General features: G+C 34.1%; 1 protein-coding gene across 2 annotated transcripts in view; it reads right to left on the bottom strand.

Annotated features, from left to right (window-relative positions):
* Positions 1 to 23,124, bottom strand: part of Aplf (aprataxin and PNKP like factor) — a 114,299-nt gene that overhangs the window by 86,319 nt on the left and 4,856 nt on the right. The window contains exon 2 of one of the 2 annotated variants that reach the window (XM_046422518.2): positions 11,169 to 11,240. The exons of the other annotated variant lie outside the window; for it this stretch is intronic. Coding sequence (XP_046278474.1) covers positions 11,169 to 11,240 — 72 coding nt within the window. The remainder of the gene's footprint in view (positions 1 to 11,168; positions 11,241 to 23,124) is intronic. 2 annotated transcript variants of the gene reach the window in all.

The raw sequence follows: 23,124 nt of genomic DNA on the forward strand, positions 1-23,124 counted from the left end.
TTTTTTAATTGTTGATAGAGCCTTATTTTTGTTTATTTATTTATTTATATGAGGTGCTGAAAATTAAACCCAGTGCCTCACAGATGCCAGGCAAGTGCGCTACCGCTGAGCCACAGCCCCTGCCCCTACAAAGTTTTAACTAAAACTTCCTTCAACATTTTATTACAGTTGCATATATAATATGCCTTAGATGGTCAAAGTATTTATGACTGATTAGGGAACAGAGAATAAATAAGATATAACACATATAAGATATAACACAGATAAAATGAATAAAGGATTAGTGGCTTGTTAATCTTGTTTTCATTATTTGTAAGATCTTAAAACTTCTATTAACAATTAGTCAGTTTTAGACTTCCTGTAAATTTCTCTATATTGCACTTTGCAAGGTTAGCTATAAAAATAAACAATCTATTTCAAGGTGATATTTTACTGAAACCAAATTAATATTATATTAAGCATTACATACAACAAAGGATCTATAAGAACATTGCCAAAGCTAAATGCAAATTTCCTTCAAGTAAAATAAAGTGAATACAAAATTCTTGAAAAAAAAACCTCGAAATTTAATATTTTTTTCTAAAACAGCACTCAAATTCTAGTACTAAACTTGTACATTTCCTTAAAAATGAATATTTTTTTATGTCTTCCAATGTTTGGTAAGTTGGCATCACTATTCTTTATACTTTTATGTTATAAATGTTTATACTTTTATGTTATAAATGTTCCATAATAACTTTTTAAAGACATAATACTTATCCAAAAAAGTACTCAGTATAAAATCTTCCTTTCATTAACATGAATTATAGAAGAGTGAATATAAACCATGTAGAAAGTCAGCGTTAAGATATGGATCTTTCACTTGAGAAGCAGCTGTATTATTAGCCATAATTGCTATTTTGAAAAAAGTAAATCTAAACTAATAATAAATTCTATCAGAAAAGGCAAAATATAAATTAAGAAATTCCTATATTCCTTCCCTTAGTGGGCTTTATTAACAACAAACAACTTTATGTTAAGCAGGACAGTTCATTACAAGGATGTTAGAAATTGGGGATTGGAAAACAACACACTTTTAAAAAATCCATAATGTCCCCAACTCCCAGAAATGTCATACATAGTTCTTACTACAGCACTTATTATGCATTAAATAATATTAATCAAGTACTACTATGTGGTAGGTATTATGCTAAATAGGTATTATGCTAAATATTAGGAATCCAAAGATTAGTCAGAATTCCTATAATAAAGGAGCTTATTATCCAGAAAGTTTCATCTAAGATAAGATAGCTGAACAGGAATCAAGGGATGAATAATTGATGGTAATTAATGGAGCTATCAAGGGATACTGACTACAACTATTAACGCTTTTTCTGAAATACTAAGACAATGCAGAATGAGATATAACTTTTTTAAAATTATGTACTCAGGTTAAGATAGGGTAAATTCAGCTCTATTCAAACATTTTCACTAGACAAACCAGAGGGAGCACAGGATTGGACATCTGCGCCTCCGCCAGAGCAGTACTAACTCCAGAGATGGGAGTTCAAATCATTCCCACAGGGGTAAAAGGGCCTCTTCCCCAAGGAACAGTAGGCTTATTATTGGGTCGCAGTTCTTCTACACTAAAAGGACTTATCATAAGTCCTGGGGTAATTGATCCCGATTATGAAGGTGAAATAAAAATTATAGCCAGTTCTCCAAGGGGTATATCAGTAATTTCACCAGGAGATAGAATAGCACAGTTATTAATAATACCCAGCCTACATGATAAATTTTCCAGTCGTACTATAGAAAGAGGTTCCAGGGGATTAGGCTCCACAGGTGTAGATTGGGCTATGCTTTCTTTAAATTTAGATTCTTGCCCAATGCTAAAACTAAATATTCAAGAACATGAATTTAATGGGCTACTGGATACAGGCGCAGACCTTAGCATTATCTCTCAAGAATGGCCAAAACATTGGCCTTTACAACAAGCCACTCAAACACTTCGAGGCCTAGGAGTGGCAACTAATCCCCATAGAAGTGCGATGGTATTAGATTGGAAGGATCCTGAAGGATGTGAAGGAACTATACAGCCATATGTATTGGATAATCTTCCTATAAATTTATGGGGACGAGATGTTCTAGATCAATTAGGTCTAACATTAACAAATAACATCAATTCAAATGCACCCACTATTATGGTTAGACAAGGTTTTAAGAAAGAAAAAGGATTAGGAGAACAAGGACAAGGTATGGTGGCACCAATACAAATAGATCAAAAAACAGATAGACATGGATTGGGTTTTTAGGAGGGGTCACTGAGACAATAAATATTACTTGGAAATCAGAAAGGCCAGTATGGGTTCCTCAGTGGCCCCTGACTAAAGAAAAGACACAAACAGCCCATGACCTGGTCAAACAACAATTAGCGGAGGGACATATACAACCTTCCGTATCTCCCCACAATACTCCCATTTTTGTCATCAAAAAGAAATCTGGTAAATGGAGATTATTGCAAGATTTAAGAGCCATTAATAATGAGATGGTTATTATGGGACTTGCTCAGTCAGGGATTCCCCAATTGTCTGCTTTGCCAAAAACCTGGTATGTTTTAGTTATAGATATTAAAGATTGTTTTTTTTTCAATTCCAATTCATCCTGGATAATCCACGTTTTGCATTTACTATCCCTGTGCTGAATCATGAAGGTCCCGATCAGAGATATGAATGGAAAGTACTCCCTCAAGGGATAGCTAACAGCCCAACTATGTGTCAAAATTATGTTAACAAAGCAATCCAGCCACTTAGAAATCAAAATCCTGAACTACAAATATTTCACTATATGGACAATGTATTATTGGCACACAAAGATAAAAACACATTGCTAGAATGTTATGCCACACTTACAAACTTATTTAAAAATTATAATCTAGAGATAGCAATAGATAAAGTACAATTAAATTTTCCAATTAACTATTTAGGAGTTCTATTATCCTCGACCATGGTCTGTCCACCAAAAATTCAAATACGAGTAGATCAACTCAAATCACTTAACGACTTTCAAAAGTTATTAGGAGACATAAATTGGATAAGGCCTTATCTAGGCATACCAACAGGAGAGTTGGGACCTTTATATGATATCCTAAAAGGTCCATCAGATCCAAATTCACCCCACATATTAACGCCTGAAGCAAGAAAGGCATTAAAAATCATTGAAACATATATGGAAAATATGTATTTGGATAGAATTGATATAAGTTTGCCTTTATTATTTATTGTACTACCAACAAAAAATATTCCTACAGGAGTATTTTGGCAAGAAGGTCCATTATTATGGATACATTTATATTATTCTCCTAACACTATTCTTACTAGGTATCCTGAGGCTGTAGGACAATTAATACTCAAAGGAATAAAAGCAGCAAAGGGAGGGAGTGTTTGGAATTTCTCCCAATAAAATTATTACTCCATATACAATGGATCAAATTGATGAGTTAGCTAATGAGTTAAATACTTGGGCAATAATCATGTGCAAATCTAATGTTTCATTTGACAACCACTTACCATCTAATCCTTTGTCGTCTTTTTGGTCTTCACACCCTGTAGTTTTTCCAAAAATGACAAGAAAAACACCTATCATGAATGCTCCAAATATATTCACTGATGGGTCAAATAATGGTACATCAGCAGTAGTTACCCCTGATCAAACCTTTACATTTTTAGTACCCAAACAATCAGCTCAAAAGGTAGAGCTTAATGCAGTATTACAAGCTTTTGTGATGTTTAAAGATTCTATATTTAATTTATTTTCCGATAGTCAGTATATAGTTAATGCTATAGTATCCCTTGAAGATGCTGGTAGGATTTCCCCTTCCTCTACTGTTTTCTCTTTGTTTTCCACTCTACAAAGTCTAATATGGGAAAGAAAAGATCCATTATTTATAGGACATATCAGGGCACATACAGGATTACCTGGAGCCCTTACTTTGGGCAATGATTTAGCAGATAAAACTACACATGACATACATATTTTTTCTACACTAGAAGAAGCTACAAATTTTTATAAATCCTTCCATGTCAATGCAAATACTTTAAAAAAGCATTTTAAAATAACTAAGGAACAAGCTAGACAAATAATAAAACAATGTCAAAATTGTGTGACCTTTTTACCACAAGTTAATCTTGGAGTCAATCCTAGAGGACTGATACCTAACCATATTTGGCAGATGGACGTCACACACTTGCCAGAATTTGGAAAATTAAAATATTTGCATGTTACAGTTGATACTTCTTCCGGATTTTTGATGGGCTCCCTTCATGCCGGAGAAAAAACTAAAGATATTATAGCTCATTGCTTACAAAATTTTGCCACTGTGGGCATTCCAAAACAGTTAAAAACAGATAATGGCCCTGGCTATACTTCTACCTCTTTTAAACAATTTTGCTCATCATTTGGCATTACTCATATAACAGGAATCCCATACAATCCACAGGGACAAGGCATAGTCAAAAGAATTCATCAAACTATTAAAATGTACTTACTAAAGCAAAAAGAAGGAATTGGGAAGGGGTATATATCCCCCAAAGATAAACTTAAAATAACCCTTTTTACTCTAAACTTTTTAAATTTGGATTCATCAGGGCTTAGTGCTGCGGAAAGGCACGTGTCCAAAAAAATGTACATAAGCCCAAGGTACTTTGGAAGGATATTCTAACAGGACAATGGAAAGGTCCTGACCCAGTGATTGTCTGGAGTCCGGGGGGTCTGTTTGTGTGTTTCCACAGGGAGAACAGCAGCCAATTTGGATTCCAGAGAGACTAACTAAAGCGATTTCTACAGATCAAAAAGAAGATGATTTGGCTCAAATCCATAACAGCTGATATCCAGAACTCCAGTTTGGCTATCCTTACATCTGCGACAGTGGTTCTTCCACACCAGGAGGCTAATGAATAATGAACACCATTAAGGCCTATATCAAATGTAAGAAACCTTGGATTTTGCTTGTGGGAATACCTTCAGACCCATATGCAAATTACAGGAAAAAGGATGGGATATCAAAAGAATAGTCAAACCCAAGTGGTAACCAGGATGTTTTTTTTAATATCTATTTTATTATTGCCCTTTCCCACATCATGAAGTTTTGTTTTGTTTTTTGAGCTCATACAGACCTAGGTTAATGTTTTTCTGATCAGTTTTATTTTTTGACTGTGGAGTTTTTGAGCATTGCAATGGGGATTTCACCTGTAAAAAGCTACAAGGCCTTTACTATTATGTGTTGTATGTATTGTGTTATGTGTGCACACTTGTGTTTTGTGTTGCATGTCTGTATGTGCATATGTCCATATATCATATATGAAGAGCGCTCATGAAAAAATGGATCCAATTTTTTTTTATTATTCACGTGATTTAAATGGTTTAATTTAAATTGGGTAAACAGCTGTTGAAGACTTTTTTAAAATGTGAACAAAAAAGGTTAACAGATCTGTTTGTTTACTTTCACCTTTCCTTTTCATTATATCTAATTCTATTCAGGATACTAAATTGTTTAGAAAATTGCTTTTTTTTTTAGTGCCTGCTGGAATGTTACATAATTTTTTTTAGCCATCACTGCCAGAATTCCTATCTTCATCCTAGTGCCGGTGAAGACAAAGATAAAACCAAACCACAGCTTCTGCGATAGCTATCACAACAAACTGTATAAACTGACGCATCAATGAATAATGTAACTCAACAATTGATGCTCAAACTAGGAGTCAATTTACTTGGAAGGAAAAGGACATATTAATGGATTCCTCTGCTTTGAACTGCTTGCAGAACTTGCCTGGACTATGTATCACTTGTATGCATTGTGAACTATCTGTTGGTGCAGTGAATTGTAGTAGTGCCGGGGTATCTTTGCTGATGATGTCATTGGTGGTACAATTTTTCCAAAAGGGGCTGTCAATTGGCTTGGTGTCGTGGGGTTTTGTATCCTCCCCTTTCTGCTTGTAGCAGGTTGTTCATGGTGTTTGTGTAAAAACCACTATCCACAAGTGTGGCTAAATTCTGGGCCGGTAGTCAATGACGGGTAAGATCCAATTGCAATGGTACCAACCTAAGACAGGAGGCTGACGCCTTGAGGTCAGTTCATCTGATGACGGGTGAGGACCATATGTAGTATTGGACAACCTAAGACAGGCATGGTCCCTAAGCCACATACTTGGTGTTTCATTAAACAAAAGGGGGGAGATGTTGAGAGCCACGGCTAGGTCAAGATGGTGCCTGGCATTTTGCCAGAAGGAGCGGTTCCTGCTGCCTCGCATGCCCACTATTTTTGAGCTTTCGGGGAGTTCCTAGAGAGTTCGCGTGGGTTGGTTGAGTTCCGGTTGGGCGCTCTCAGACTTCCTAGAGAGTTTGCATGGGTGGAGTTCACGGGTTGAGTTCCAGTTGAGTGCTCGGAGAGCCCCGAAGTTCCGGTGGAGCTCTCGGGGAGTTCCTGGAGAGTTCACTGTGGGCGGCATGCGGCATGGGTTCTAAAAATAAATTTCGTTCCTGCTTGAATCTTCAAGTGGCTCTTGATTTGTGCCCAGCCAGACTGCAGCACTATGTGGTAGGTATTATGCTAAATAGGTATTATGCTAAATATTAGGAATCCAAAGATTAGTCAGAATTCCTATAATAAAGGAGCTTATTATCCAGAAAGTTTCATCTACGATAAGATAGCTGAACAGGAATCAAGTGATGAATAATTGATGGTAATTAATGCAGCTATCAAGGGATACTGACTACAAATATTAATGCTTTTTCTGAAATACTAAGACAATGCAGAATGAGATACAACTTTTTTAAAATTATGTACTCAGGTTAAGATAGGGTAAATTCAGCTCTATTCAAACATTTTCCCAGTATGAGAATTAAAAAGATACTTTTCAGTCTAGAAGACACAAATTTTTAGACATATATAACCTACTCAAATTGAAAAGGAAGATATAGAAACCCTAAACAAATCAATATTGATTAATGAAATTAAAACAGCAATTAAAAGTCTTCCACCAAATAAAAGTCCAGAACCAGATGAATTCTCAGCTGACTTCTAACAGACCTTTAAAGAAGAACTAACATTAATCTTTCTCAAATTAATCCATGAAATTGAAAAGGAGGAAACACTCCCAAACATATTCTATGAATCCAGTATAATCCTGATGTCAAAATCAGACAAAAGTCACATCAAGGAAAGAAAACTACAGACCAATACTCCTGATGACCACAGATGCAAAAAATTCTTTTTTTTATTAGTTGCTCAAGACAACACAATTGATCTTGACATATCATACATTTGATTCAAATGGGGTGTGAATTCTTATTTTTCCACATGTACAGATTTCAGGATAACATTGGTTATACAGCCACATTTATACATACAGAAATACTTGTATCTGTTGTATTCTGCTGCCCTTCCTACCCCCCCTCCCCTCCGGTCCCTCCATCACCTCTCTCTAAAAATTTTTAATATTAACAAACCACACTCAAAAACACATGGAGAAGATAATATACCTATATATATGATTCCTAGTATTTAGTGTAATATCTACAACATAGTAGTACTTAATTAATATTATTTAATGCAGAATAAGTGCTGTAGTAAGAACTATATATGACATTTCCAGGAATTGGGGACATTATGGATTTTTTTTTAACTGTGTTGTTTTCCAGTCCCCAATTTCTAACATCCTTGTAATGAACTGCCCTGCTTAAAGTTTTTTGTTGTTAATAAAGCTCACTAAGGGAAGGAATATAGGAAATATAGAATGATCAAATAGGTTTCATCCTAGGGATGCAAGGTTGGTTCAACATATGCAAATAAATAAATGTAACTCACCACTTAAATAAAATTGAGGACAAGAAACATATGATTATCTCAATAGACGCAGAAAAGGCCCTTGATAAAAATCCAGGCTTCATTCATGTTAAAAACACTAAAGAAACTAGGGATAAAAGAAACTTACCTCAGCATTATGAAGGTTATACATGACAAACTCAAAGTCAACATTATAGTGAACACAGAAAAACTGAAAGCTTTCCTTTAAAATCAGGAACAAGACAAAGATGTCCATTCCCACCACTTCTACTCTATTTAGCTCTTTAAACTCTAGCCGCAGCAACCAAGCAAGAGAAGTAAATTAAAGGGATACAAACAGGAAAAGAAGAATTCAAAATATCTGTTTGCTGATGACTTGATCTCATATATATAGAAGACCCAAAACCTCTACCAGAAGACTTCTAAATCTGATAAATGAGTTCAGCAAAGTAGCAGAATACAAGATCAACACTTATAAATCAATAGTTTTCCTATATTCCAATATTGATTCCACTGAGAAAGAAACTAGGGAAACCACTCCATTCAGAATAACTTCAAAAAAATAAAATAAAATACTTGGGAATTAATCTAACCAAGCAGGTGAAACATCTCCATAATGAAAATCATAGAACATAGAAGAAGGAAATTGAAGACAACTTAGAAGATGCAAAGAAATCCCATGTTCTTGGATAGGCAGAATTAATGTTATAAAAATGGCCATTCTACTAAAAGCAATTGATTTAATGTAATCCCCATCAAAATACAATGACATTCTTCACAGAACTAGAAAAAAAAAAGTACTAAAATTCATTTGGAATAATAAGATCCATAATAGCCAAAGCAGTCCTCAGCAAGAAGAGCCATTCAGGAGGCATCACAATACCTGACCTTGAATTATACTACAGAACTACAGGAAAAAAACAAACATGATATTGGATCAAAATAGATATGAAAACCAATGGAACAGAATAGAAGATGCAGAGACAAACCCACATATTTACAGCCATCTGATACTTGACAAAGGTGCCAAAAATATATGTTGCAGAAAAGAACCTTCTTAACAAATGGTGCTGGGAAAACTGGATATCAATATGTAGAAGAAGAAATTAGATCATTATCTCTCACCCTGAACAAAAATTAAAATGGATCAAAGTCTTAGAAATTGGACCCAAACTTTGCAACTGCTAGAATAAAACATAGGGTCAACATTTCACCACACTGGTGTGTGAAGTGACTTCCTTAACAAGTCCCGTAAGGCTCAAGAAAAAAAAAAAAAGAATCAATAAGTGGGATGCCATCAAATTAAAAAGATTCTACACAGCAAAAGTAATGACTAAGAGTTTAAGAGACTCTACAGAAAGAGCTTTACCAGCTGGTCCTCCGACCAGGGATTAATATCCAGAATATATAAAGAACTCAAAAAATTCAATGCCAAAAAAAACAAATAACCCAATCAATAAATGGTCAAAAAAACTAACAGACATTTCTCAAAAGATGAAACACAAATGGCCAACAAATATATGAAAAAATGTTCGACATCTCTAGCAATTAGGGAAATGCAAATCTAAATGACAATTATCAAGACTATAAATTTTAATAAATGCTGGTAAGAATGTGCGTAACGGTTCACTCATACATTGTTGGTAGAACTACAAATTAGTACAACTACTCTGGATAGCAGTATGGAGATTTCTTTAAAAACTAGGAATGGAACCACCATATGACTATCCTTCTTAATGGTTTTTATCCCAAAGATCTAATATCATCATACTACTGTGATACATATACTTCAATGTTTATAGCAGCACAATTCATATTAGCCAAATTAAAGAATCAGAACAGATGTCCATCAATAGATGCATGGATTAAGAAAATGTGATACACACACACACACACACACACACACACAATCAAGTTTTAGTCAGCCATAAAGAATGTCATTATAGCATTTGCCAGTAGATGGAAAGAAATGAAGAGCATGATACTAAGTGAAATAAGCCAGATTCAGAAAATCAAGGATTGGATATTTTCTTTCATATGCGAAGTGAGGGCAAGATAAGGGAAGGTGGGAGGGTTGAGTATCATAAAGATATAGATAAGATCAGTGGGGTAGAAGGAGGATCAAGAGGGAGGGAGGACAGATGGAAAAGGGAGAAAATGAGGAATTAATTTAACAAAGTCACATCATATGCATATATAAACATATCACAGGGAATTTCACCTTTATGTATATGTAGAAAGCACCAATAAAAAATAAATAAGGGAAAGGAAGATCAATAGAGTAGAAGAAGGAGAATGAGGAGAGGGAAGAGAGGAGGGAAAGGTAGAGAACAGGTACTGAAATAAGGTAAATCAAATTCCATGCATATATGATTTTGTCACAATGTACCCCCAATACTATATATAGCTACAATGCTCTAAATTTTTAAAAAAAAAAAGATACTTTTCAAATTTAGAAACAGTTCAATACAAGAATAAAAGAAAGTAACACTTGTGTAAAAAGAAATACCTAGTGAAACAACAAGCAGTTGTACATAAAAGATGAAAATACAAACTGGTTTTAAAATATAAATTAATTAAATTCCATAATAATGATTTTATCATCACACACCTCATCCAAAATAAATGGACCCTCATACAAATAATACTTCATTCTCCTACACAACAGATTCTACAAATGAAAGAGAATAATCACATAATATACTCTCAGAATTGCTGACCCTGCAAATCATTGGGGCTTAAACTATAAAGTAAATAATTAAAATTAGAGCCCTCAATAGAGAATTCCAAATAAAAATTATTTTTAAAATCTCAGGGGACTAGGGATGTAGTTCAAAGGAGGAGCATTTGCCTAGCACGAGAAAGGCCTTAAATTCAAGACCCAGCAAAAAAAAAAAACAAACAAACAACAACAAAAAAAACTTGAGGTTGAATAAGTTCAAAGTTTTAGAAATATCCAACTCTATATAAAGTATAGAAATTTCTTAAAATATAACCCTGTGACACTATACAACTCCTACCCCAAAAAACCAACCATTACATAGTTACAGGCTTTCTTATACAATCTTATTTGAAATATGCAGTTATGAACAAGAGCATAATATATAAATGAACTGGCAGTCACTTTTTCATTAAATTCTAACCATACAAATGTAGGTTTGTCCTATGAGAAAAATCATAGTTTAACAATTTAGATCTTAATCTCCCAAGGATCTTCTGGCAATTAGAAGGACATATTCTGACATTAATTCCCTATTTCCATAACCTCAGAAAATAAATATTTCTAATCAGGCACTGAAAGGGTGAGAGACAAAATAATAAAATAAATAATGAATGACATATTTACCGGTTTGATTCGAAGCTGACCACCCACTACCTCAAGAATGGCATGTCTTCTGGATACTCTCTTGTCAGTTATCTACAGGAGAAAAAATTAAAAGTCCAAATACAGCTACATGCTTCAGAAAACACAAAACAATTAAGCAATTAAAACCCTTGGCAATGCTTCTGAAATCAGTAGGCTAGCTTGGAAATATATCATTCACCAAACAACTTTAAATTGAAATGATTATCCTCATTTAACAGATAACAAAACAACTCAGAAATTAAGAGACCTGCCCAAAGACACGGAAGAGTAAATGATGGAGACTAAGATCAGCTTGGAATCTAAAAGATCCCAGAACTTTACATGATAGTTCTGTTCATGATGGTCACCTAGTAGGGAATCTTACCAACAAAATTAATAAAATGAGAACAAAATGTATATAATATGTACTCATTAGGAATCATTTCAAATACAACAAATATATATTATGTTATAATGACAAAAATTTTAAGAGGCAGTTTAGTAAATGGTATAACTAAAGGCTATGGGGTCAGAGGAATATACAGATTAGGCAGACCTGTATTTAAGATCTGGGGCCATCATAGTAGTTAAGAAAACAGGTAGGCAATAGTGAGACTAGTAAAATCCAAGTATTTACAGTGAAGAAGAAATTAACATCTTCATTTTTTAAAAAAAAAAGCATAATTATATATTTATATTTATATCTAAACAGGAAATATATATATATTTCCTGTTTAGATCCAATAATGTTCTAAATGTGCTTACAATCACTTCTGCATACTCAAGTTCAAATATTGTTTGAACTTTAAATGCTAAAAATGATAATCATTCCCACTTCACTGTAAACTCAATAATTAAGACTACTTTTTTTATTATTTGAGATTGATACATAATTAAAACATTTTAAACCCCAACTTCACTTAACACCATAATTATCTCGCTCATCTCTTAGTTACCTTACTATCTAGCACTGTAACTCTGGCATTATCCACAGCAGGACCAAAATTACCTTTAAAAGCAGACTATTACAACAATGCATAATTACAATTAAATCCATTATCTCTGCAAGACCTTGCAAAATGTGAAAATGCCAGGAATTAGTACTCATTTTTTCAAAACCAGATAGCAATTCCATACTTAAGGCTATGATGTTATACAAGTATTAATGAAGTATCATAACAGAATGAGTATCACATAATGAATTTTCCACAAAACCAAAGTTAATTTTTAAAATACTTTCTACAATAAAATTTATTAAAGATAGCCCATTTAAAATATATGTAGTATTAGCCCCAATGGCTATTTCAGAGAAGTAGATATAAACTAATAGTCTATATTAACTTTCAAATAAAAAAGGACATAAATTAAAAGATTCCTTGATCTCATCATATCCAATGCATTACTATGCCAAAAATAATAGCAATTATTTATCAAGACCAAGACACTATTCTATACTTATCATGTATCATCTTTTTTAGTGTTCACAAAAATTATGGAGAAGGTATTATTGTCTTCATTGTATAGGTGAGAAAATGGAAAGGCAGAGATATTAAGCAACTACTCACCCTCAATATCATTACATAAAACTATTTATATCCTCAATATCATTACATAAAATAAAATCTCATTTTTAAAAACAATTTACACAGTTTATTGTCTAAACTGGAACATAGTAAAGAACTGGAAATAAGGGGATAATGGCTACTTAATCACCAAATAGATATACTGGTAAGATGCAGGCTCTAAATAAAGCTCCAAGAGAACTTCAGGCTTCCATTTGATTCTGCTTATTCTAATATCATACCCAAAGATGTCATCCAAATTCCTAATTCCCTTTTCATGTCATATAATAAAATAAATCTTAGGAGTCAGAGCATTGACAATGGAGAATAATGTCTGATGTTGGTCTGCAAGTGAAAAGAGAAAGAATATTAAAAAGCAAAGAAATCCAAGGACTCAAAAAGAATATACTAGGCCGGGCACAGTGGCATATGCGTGTAACCCCAGCGCTCAGGAGGTGGAAACAGGAGAATCGAGAGCTCAAAGCCAGTATTAGCAATTTAGCAAGGTGCTAAGCAACTCAGTGAGATCCTGTCTCTAATAAAATACAAAATAGGGCTAGGAATGTGGCTCAGTGGTTAAGCACCCCTGAGTTCAATCCCTGGTACCCCCCCACAAAAAAAAAAAAAAGAGTACACTGCCTAGAGGCCACTTAGGGTAGGAACAAATGTCATTACAAACTTCAAAGTACACTGACAGTATACCCAAGTTTACTTACTGATTAACCAAAAAATCACCACACTTAAAAATTTCAGCTGAAAACCAAACATGTCATATTTTAGGAAGGCATAAAAATAGTTGAAATTGAGGCATTTTAGCTCCTGTAGAATAAGTATAGACACCTAAACTCTAATCATACCACACACCATCCAAGAAGTAAAAAAAAAAAAAAATCAACAAATAGAGCAAATGATACTATTGTATTCCATATCTAAAGCATAACTGGGAAATCCTTTAATTTACATCTAAGAGGGGAAAAGAAATATTAAATCTAGATCAGGCTATAGATCTTATGATGTAGCAGAAAAAATCAGGTGGCAACTGGGAGGAAGAATGAGATAAGGAAGTGGAGAACTAGGGATCCAGGAACAGAGATAATATCTCTCCCAGAAAAAGTAAGTCACATCTCAAGTGGGGAATACTGAAAACACATCTCAAACCTAGTATTTCAGAGGCCCAGCTACTGGGGAACCCCAAAAAAGAAGGTGGAATATGTTGAACCAGATATAGCAAACTCAGAAAGAGAAACATCTCAGGAAGAAGGGGGGACTCCTGGAAGAAAGAATACATCCAATTACACAGATCTCGACTTTTAATACCATTCCCCCACTTAGAGAAACCAGAACTCTTTGGCAAAATGATTGATTCCATATCTGGGTGTAGAGGACCACAAACAAGTTAAGATGATGTTAATTAAGTTAAGCTGTGTATAATTATTAAGATGAAGTAACACCAGCGAGCCATTAAGATGATAGAGATTCCTTAATGACTGACTGCTGTATCTAATGATGTTAAGCTGTGTATAATTATTAAGATGATGAGGATTGCTGTAACTGGATGATGCTAAATTGAAACAAGCTCTGTATTCAGTGATGTATACATACCCCTGCAGTCCTACAATAAACGGCTCCCACTCCTGCTGTATCAATCTTCACAAGTTGCTCATCACCCCCCCACCCCCCACCCCGGTTAGTTTGCTGCAGCCAGACTGCGGCATCTGGGGAAAGAAGAAAGTATAATATGGACCTTGAGCACATGTCAACAGGACAGACACAGCAGTGTGAAAAGACTCTCACTGAACAAATTTGGAACAATTTAGCCATCAAAATGACTAATGATAGTAATAGATTATGACACATTAACAAACTGAAGAAATGGCATGGGACAGGGAAGTAAAGCTTTGTCTTTATAAAAGAATGTCAGATAAAGTAGAAGAAATCATAGAACACAAAAATCACTATGTGTTAACTACCAGTCTCAGGTCATCATCCTACAAACTGCTTACAAAAGAAACGGTATCTTTACTGTAACATCTGACAGACACCACCAGACCTAAGTGGTTACACTTATTACATCACTGATCAGTGAAGTAAAGGACCATATAAGGAGTGAATCAGAGAGAAAATATAGAAAGTAAAAGATCACTTCAATAAAGAGATAGATTTTGAAAGAAAAACCAAGAAGAAATCCTAAAAAGGGAGGAATCAGTAACTAAATTTAAAATTCAGTTGAAAGCATCAACAGACTAGATCACCTGAAGACTGAGTTTTAGGCAATAAAAACAAAGTATATAATCCTGAAAACAAAGTTGACCATGGACAAAAGATGTTAAGAGACCATGAACAGAACTTCCAAGAAATATGGGATAACTTAAAAAGCACAAATTTAAGATTTATTAGAGGCAGGCGCAGTGATGCACACCTGTAATCCCAGCAGCTCAGGAGGCTGAGGTAGGAGGATCATGAGTTCAAACCAGCCCCAGCAACTTAGTGAGGCCCTAAGCAATTCAGTGAGACCATATCTCTAAATAAAATATTCAAAAGAGCTGGGGATGTGGCTCAGTGGCTAAATGTCTCTGGGTTTAATCCCCAGTACCAAACAAACAAAAGAAGATTTATTGGAATCGATGAAGGCTCAGAGATACAAACAAAAGGACTGCACAATCTATTCAATGAAATAGTATCAGAAAATTTCCCAAACCTAAGAACAAAATGGAAAATAAAATACAGGAGGCTTACAGGACCCCAAATATACAAAATGACAACAGATCCACACCAAGACTAATTATTTTAAAAATGCGTAACATTCAGAATAAGGATAGAATTTAAAGACTGCCATAAAAAACAACAGATAACATATAGAGGGAAACCAATCCAGATGTCAGCTGATCTCTCAATCCAGACCCTCAAAGCTATTAAATCTTGGAATAATATATACAAGCTCAGAAAGAAAATGGATGCCAGCCAAGTATACTATACTCAAGCAATATTAAGCTTCAGAATTGATAATGAAATAAAAACCTTCCATGATAAACAAAAGTTAAAAGAATTCAGAACTAAAAAATCTGCACTACAAAACAGACTCAATAAGATACTTCATGAAGAAGAAACAAAAAATAAAAGTGAAAACCAGCAAAGAGAAGAACTACCCTACAAGACTAATCAATCAAAGGAAAAACTAATTCAAATTAAAAACTAGAAATAAATCAAAATGACAAGGAATAAAAATTGTTATGGGGGGGGGGGGCTGGGGTTGTGGCTCAGCAGTAGAGCACTCGCCTAACAAATGCAAGCCACATGATCCTCAGCACCACACAAAAATAAATAAATAAGGGGCTGGGGTTATAGCACTTAACTAGCACATGTGAGGCCCTGGGTTCAATCCTCAGCACCATATAAAGATAAATATATAAAATAAAGATATTGTATCTATCTATAGCTACAAAAAATATTTTTAAATAAATAAATAAAGGTATTGTGTCCAACTACAACAAAAAAAAAATTTTTAAATTGTATCTCAATGATAACATTGACTTTTTTTTTTTTTTTTTTTTTTTTTTTTTTTTTTTTTTAGAGAGAGTGAGAGAGAGAGAGAGAATTTTTTAATATTTATTTTTTAGTTCTCGGCGGACACAACATCTTTGTTTGTATGTGGTGCTGAGGATCGAACCCGGGCCGCACGCATGCCAGGCGAGCACGCTACCGCTTGAGCCACATCCCCAGCCCAACATTGACTTTAAATGACCTAAACTTATGAATCAAAAGACACAGAATGGCAGATTGGATTAAAAAATGAGACCCGGGCTGAGGATGTGGCTCAAACGGTAGCGCGCTCGCCTGGCATGCGTGCGGCCGGGTTCGATCCTCAGCACCACATACAAACAAAGATGTTGTGTCTGCCAAATACTAAAAAATAAATATTAAAAAAAAATTAAAAAAAAAAAATGAGACCCAACAATAGGCTGTCTCCAAGAGACTCATATGCAAAGACATCCACAAACTGAAGGTAAAAGGATGGGAAAAAACATATCATTCACATAGATCTCTAAACAAGCAGGGATTTCCATCCTCATATCACATAAAGTGGACACCAAGCCAAAGTCAATCAGAAGAAACAAAGAAGGACATTTCATACTGCTTGAGGGAATTATACATCAAAAAGACATAACAATCATAATTATTATGCCCCCAATAGAGCATCTATGTACATCAAACAAACCCTTCTCAATTTCATGAAGCAAACAGATCACAACACAATAATACTGGGTGACTTTACCATACCTCTATCACCACTGGATAGATCCTCCAAACAAAAACTAAATAAAGAAGCTAGAGAACTAAAAAATACAATAATAATAATTTAGACTTAACAAACATATAGAATATTTCATCCATCAATGACTGAATACACTTTTTTCTCAACAGCACATGGATCCTTCTCTAAAACAGACTATATCTTAGGCCACAAAGAAACTCTTATCAAATACAAAAAATAATACTACTTTGCATCCTAACAGATCATAATGGAATGAAATTAGAAATCAATGATAAAATAAAAAATAGAACCTACTCTAACTGGAGACTAAATAAAATACTATTTATGACAAATAGATAGCAGAAGAAATCAGGGATGAAATTAAAAAAGACTTAGAGGTAAATGAGAATAGCTATACAACATATCAAAATCTTTAGGACACTATGAAGGCAATTATAAGAGGAAATTTCATTGCATTGAGCTCATTCATTAAAAGAATAGAAAGTCAACAAATAAATAATCTTATAGTACTTCTCAAAGCCCTAGAAAAAGAAGAAATCAACACAAAAAGCAGAAGACAGGAAATAATTAAGAGATGAAATTGAAATAAAAGAAACAATCCAAAAAAATTGACAAAACAGAAAATTGGTTTCTTTGGAAAAAAAAATCAATAAAATTAATAAGCCTTAGCCAACCTAACAGAAAGAGAGAAGACTCAAATTACTAAAATTCATGAAAAAAAAAAAAACAACAAGGTGAGAGCAAATGAAAGAGAATACCAAAAAAAAAGAAGCAAAGACAGACTTCCATGAATCAGTGGTGCTTTATTAAGCAACGGAGGGCCTCATTTTCAAGGGGAAAATGATTACAACAAGAGTCTGAGTTTTATAGGGTTTAGCAGGGTCAGGTGATGAAGGAATTTTGATGGTAGGCTCATTCAGGGAAGGGCAGGAGCACAGGCAGGCAAACAGCTATAAGGAAAGTTTCATAGGGCCTACTGTACTAGGGACAGCTGGTTCAGCTATAGGTGGGAACCAGGTGTAAGTCCCTTCTGTGCTCTTCCCTATTTTCCCTTCCTTCCTTCCCTCTAGCTGAGGCCTAGGCTTCTATTTTATAACACTGCAATGACAAAAGCTCCAATTTACCACAGATATCTCTCCATACACATGGCACGAGGGTAGGCAGGGGAACAGTTATAGATAAGGGGAGTTCCATGTGGCCTATTTTCCATATCCTTCAAAAGGAAATATCACAAGGGACACTACTGAAATACAGATGATAATCCAACTATTTTGAAAATTTATACTCTAATAAAATAGAAAATCTTGAAGACATGGACAAATTCTAGACACATATGACCTACCAAAATTGAATCAATAAGACACAGAAAATTTAAACAGATCAATTTTAAGCAATGAAATTGAAGATGCCATCAAAAGCTTACCAAGAAAGAAAAATCCTGGACCAGACAGACTCTCAACTGAGTTCTACTAGACCTTCAAAGAAGAGCTAACACCAATCTTCCTCCAATTATTCCATAAAATATAAATGGAAAGAAACCTGCCAAACTCATTCTATAAAGCTATTATCACTCTAATACCAAAACCAGACCAGGATGCATCAAGAAAATTTCAGACCAATATCCCTGATGAACACAGATGCAAAAATTATTAATAAAATACTGGTAAATCACATACAAGAACATATTTAAACATAATCAAGTGGGGTTCATCTCAGGGAGGCAAGGTTGGTTCAACATATGGAAATCAATAAACATAATTCATCACATCAATAGATTTTAAAGATAATAATCACATTATTATCTAATAGATGCAAAAAAAAAGCATTTGACAAAATACACATCCATTCAATTAAAACACTAGAAAACTAGGGAAAGTAGGAATATACCTCAACATTGTAAAAGATGCATAGGATAAACTCAAAGCCAACATCATTCTAAATGGAGAAAAATTGAATACATTCCCTCTAAAAACTGGAACAAGATAGGGATGCCCTCTTTCACCACTTCTATTCAATCCTAGAAACTCTAGCCAGAGCAATTAGAAGAAAGAAATTAAAGGGATATGAAAAGGAAAAGAAGAACTCTAAACCATCCCTTTTTGCTGATGACATGGTTCTAAATTTAGAAGACCCAAAAACTCTACCAGAAAACTTCTAGAACTCATACATAAATTCAGCAAAGTCTATGGATATAAGATTGACACTCATAAATAAGTTGCATATCAGTGATAAATCAACTGAAAACTATCCCATTCACAATAGCCTCAAAGAAAATAAAATATTTGGGAATCGATCTAATAAAAGAGGCAAAAGACCTCTACAATGAAAACTACAGAACACTAAAGAAAGAAATTGAAGAAGACATTAGAAGATGAAAAGATCTTCCATGTTCTTGGATAGACAGAATTAATATTGTCAAAATGGCCACACTAACAAAAGTGCTATACAGATTTAATGCAATTCCTATTAAGTTTCCGATGACAGATGACATTCTTCATAGAAGTAGAAAAAGCAGTCATGAAATCCCTTTGGAAAAATAAGAGACCCAAAATAGCTAAAGCAATCCTTAGCAAGAAAAGTAAAGAAGGAAGCATCACAATACCAGAAATTACGCTATACTAACAGAGACATAGTATAGCATGGTATTAGCACCAAAACAAACGTGCAGACTACTGGTACAGAATAGAAGACACAGACACAAACCCACATAAATACAGTTATCTCATACTAGAAAAAGGCACTGTAAACATTCATTGGAGAAAAGATAGCCTCTTCAACAAATGGTGCTGGAAAAACTGGAAATCCATATGTAACAAAATGAAATTAAACCACTATTTCTCACCCTGCACAAAATTCAACTTAAGAGTAGATCAAGTCTAGTGGACTTAGGCACTAGAACAGAAACCCTGCACCTATTAGAAGAAAAGGTAGGCCCAAATCTCCACCATGTTGGTTTAGGTACCAAATTCCTCAACAAGACTCCTAAAGCACAAAAATTAAAATCAAGAGTCAATAAATGGGATGGATTCAAACTTCTTCACAGCAAAGGAAACAATCAAGAACATAACAAGAGACTACAGAATGGGAGAGAATCTTTCACCTGTACCTCAGATAGAGCATTAATCTCCAGGATATATAAAGAATTTTAAAAACTTAGTAGCAAAATAATAATAATAATAATCCAATCAATAAATAGGCAAGGAACTGGATACTTCACAGAAGAAGAAATAGGAATGGTCAACAAATGTGAAAAAATATTCAACATCACTAGCAATTAGAGAAATGCAAATTAAAACAACACTGAGATTTCATCTTGTTCCAGTAAGAATGGCAATTATCAAGAATACAAGTAACAATAAATGTTGGCAAGGATGTGGTGGGAAAAGGTACACTCATACATTGCTGGTGGGACTGCAAAATGGTATAACGACTATGGAAAGCAGTATGGGGATTACTCATAAAACTTGGAATGGAACCACCATTTGACCCAACTCCTGGACATATACCCAAAGGACTTAAAATCAGCATACTATTGTCATGCAGCCACATCAGTGTTCATAGAAGCTCAATTCACAATAGTTAAGCTATGAAACCAACCTAGGTGCCCTTCAACAGATGAATGAATAAAGAAAATTTGGTACATGTACACTCAGCCATAAAAAAAAATGAAATTATAGCATCTGCCAGTAAACTGGAGACTATCATGCTAAATGAAATAAGTCAATCCCCCCAAAAAACAAACACTGAATGTTCTGTTATGTGGATGATGACTCACAATAGGCTGGGAGGGGTGGGAGTGGAGGTTCACCAGATTGGATAGGGGGAATTGGGGGAAGGGAAGAGGAATGGGAATGGGAAAGACAGTAGAATGAATCAGATATAACTTTCTTATGTTCATATATACAAATACACAACCAGTGTAACTCCACATCATGTACAACCACAAGAATGGTTACACTCCATGTATGTATATCAAAATATATTCTATTGTCATGTATAACTAAAAAGAACAAATTTTTAAAAAGGAGAAAAGCAAGAGAAATATTCTAGATTAAAGGACATACTATTTAACTGGATCTTGAATTTTTTGAAATGCTAAAAAGAATATTATTGGAAATACTGGGCAGAACTAAATATGAAACATTACAATGTACTGCTTAGTAATAAATTCTTACAATATATAGCTATCTATAAATATCCTTATTCTTAAGTGATACAGGTTAATGTATTTAGCAATTAAGTGCCACCATGTATGCAATGTACTTTCAACTGTGTTCAGAAGAAATAAAAGCATGTATGCAAAGCTGTGGCTATAGTTCAGTGACAGAGTGCTTGCCAATCATGTGTGAGGCACTGGGTTCAATCCTCAGCACCGCATACAAATAAAATAAATGCATGCTGTCCATACGCAACTACAAAAAAATTTTTTTTAAAGTATGTATACACTCATATATATTACAGAAGAAAAATCAATCTCTTGTTTGCTTAAATTCTGTTTCTCACATCTCTGGTACTTGCAGTCAAAAGCAATTGTGATTAATACACATTACTCCAACAACTGTTATAATGATCTAGATATCTAATAACATATTCAAGGCTCTCTGTTCTTATATCACTTTTGTATCAATACAAAATATTGATACCATATGGATACCTAACCTTTGTTTCCTGGTTTTGAATTGAATGTTTTATTCATTATAGTATTTGTACAAGTTCTTTTTCTATTATTAAGATGTAAACATGGTGCCAGAAGAAAAGATAAAAATATGAAAACATAAAAATCGAATTGTGATTTGGTTGTTGCCAAATATTTATTTTTAGCATTTATGAAGTCAAACAAAATGGAGATTTTTCTTATACTACTAACAGAAATGCCTAAGTATTCAGAATCTGACCTGTTTTAACTACTGATCTCAAAATTCTCAAAGTAAAATCAAACCTAGATGGAGTAAAATCAGAAAACTACTGGATTCTGAAACAGAACACAATGGTAACTTTCATTTCATTTTATATAATATTTACTGAAAATAAATATAATATTTACTGAAAAAACCAACATCAGTTCATTTTTCTTATAATGTTTTCCTAGAAAAATTTCTAAAAACAATAAGCAGAAATATTTCATGATTTCAATTTCCTGAGACAGGGAAAGGAGAGCCCTGAATCCAAGAATTGTTTCCACAACAGACCAAGTTCACGAGCTGCTAACTTCTTCCCAAAGCTTTCCAGCAGCCCTACATGTACAATATGCCTTAATTTGACCAATATCTGATCTTCCTGGGGCAGCAGTAGAAAGCACCTATATCATCTTTTGTGAAGCAAGTGCAGACAAATCCAAGGCAGACACATTGATTGCCTTGTTCATGTGCAAGCCCTGGTGCAGCCAACAAAGAACTGACTAGATGTGTAAAGAAATTCTGTAACTGTTTGTAACAGCTATTAGCTTGTGTAAGCCAGTATTTTTTTCTTTTTTCTTTGTCTATATAAACTTTTCTGCTAATATTCTCAGCAAGCAGTTTGGGGACACAGTCTTCTTTGTGATGGAGCATGAGCACCAGCAAAGCCATGTTCATGTTTGCCTCTTCATGGTTTCTATCTCAAGCTAAGCAAAAGAACCCCAGGATGGGCCTGTATGTAACACTAAGAGCAGGGAGGTGTTAATACTAAGAGCTAGTTAACATCAAAATGAGCTTGGTACAAAAAAAGCTATACTTTGCATTTTTTATTTCTATCTTGAATTGAGCAAAAGAAGCCCATTCCAATAACTAACATTACCATTTAGCATGGTTCCTATACACATAAGTACAGCCAAATAGACAAGATATGTTTCTTTTCAATATGAACCATATGATATACTAAGGACTAAGATAATAAAAATTATATTATACAATACTTTATAATTAAGGGTATCTAGTTTAATCTATCCACAATAGACAAATTTAACAATAAGCAAATTCAAATTTTTATAGTAAACTAAAAATCATTTAAAATCGAATTTGAACCAGTATTATGGGAAAATTCATAAACTAAGGGAGAAATATGGAATCTATTTTAGGCATAATTTTCGTAAGATGTTTTCTCAATACTTTCGTGTTTATTGTGTCTCCAGCAATAAAAATGC

The sequence above is a fragment of the Marmota monax genome, unplaced genomic scaffold, assembly GCF_021218885.2.
Source record: "Marmota monax isolate L192 unplaced genomic scaffold, Marmota_monax_Labrador192_F-V1.1 WCK01_AAM20220418_F8-fsc00015, whole genome shotgun sequence".
Taxonomy (NCBI): domain Eukaryota; kingdom Metazoa; phylum Chordata; class Mammalia; order Rodentia; family Sciuridae; genus Marmota; species Marmota monax.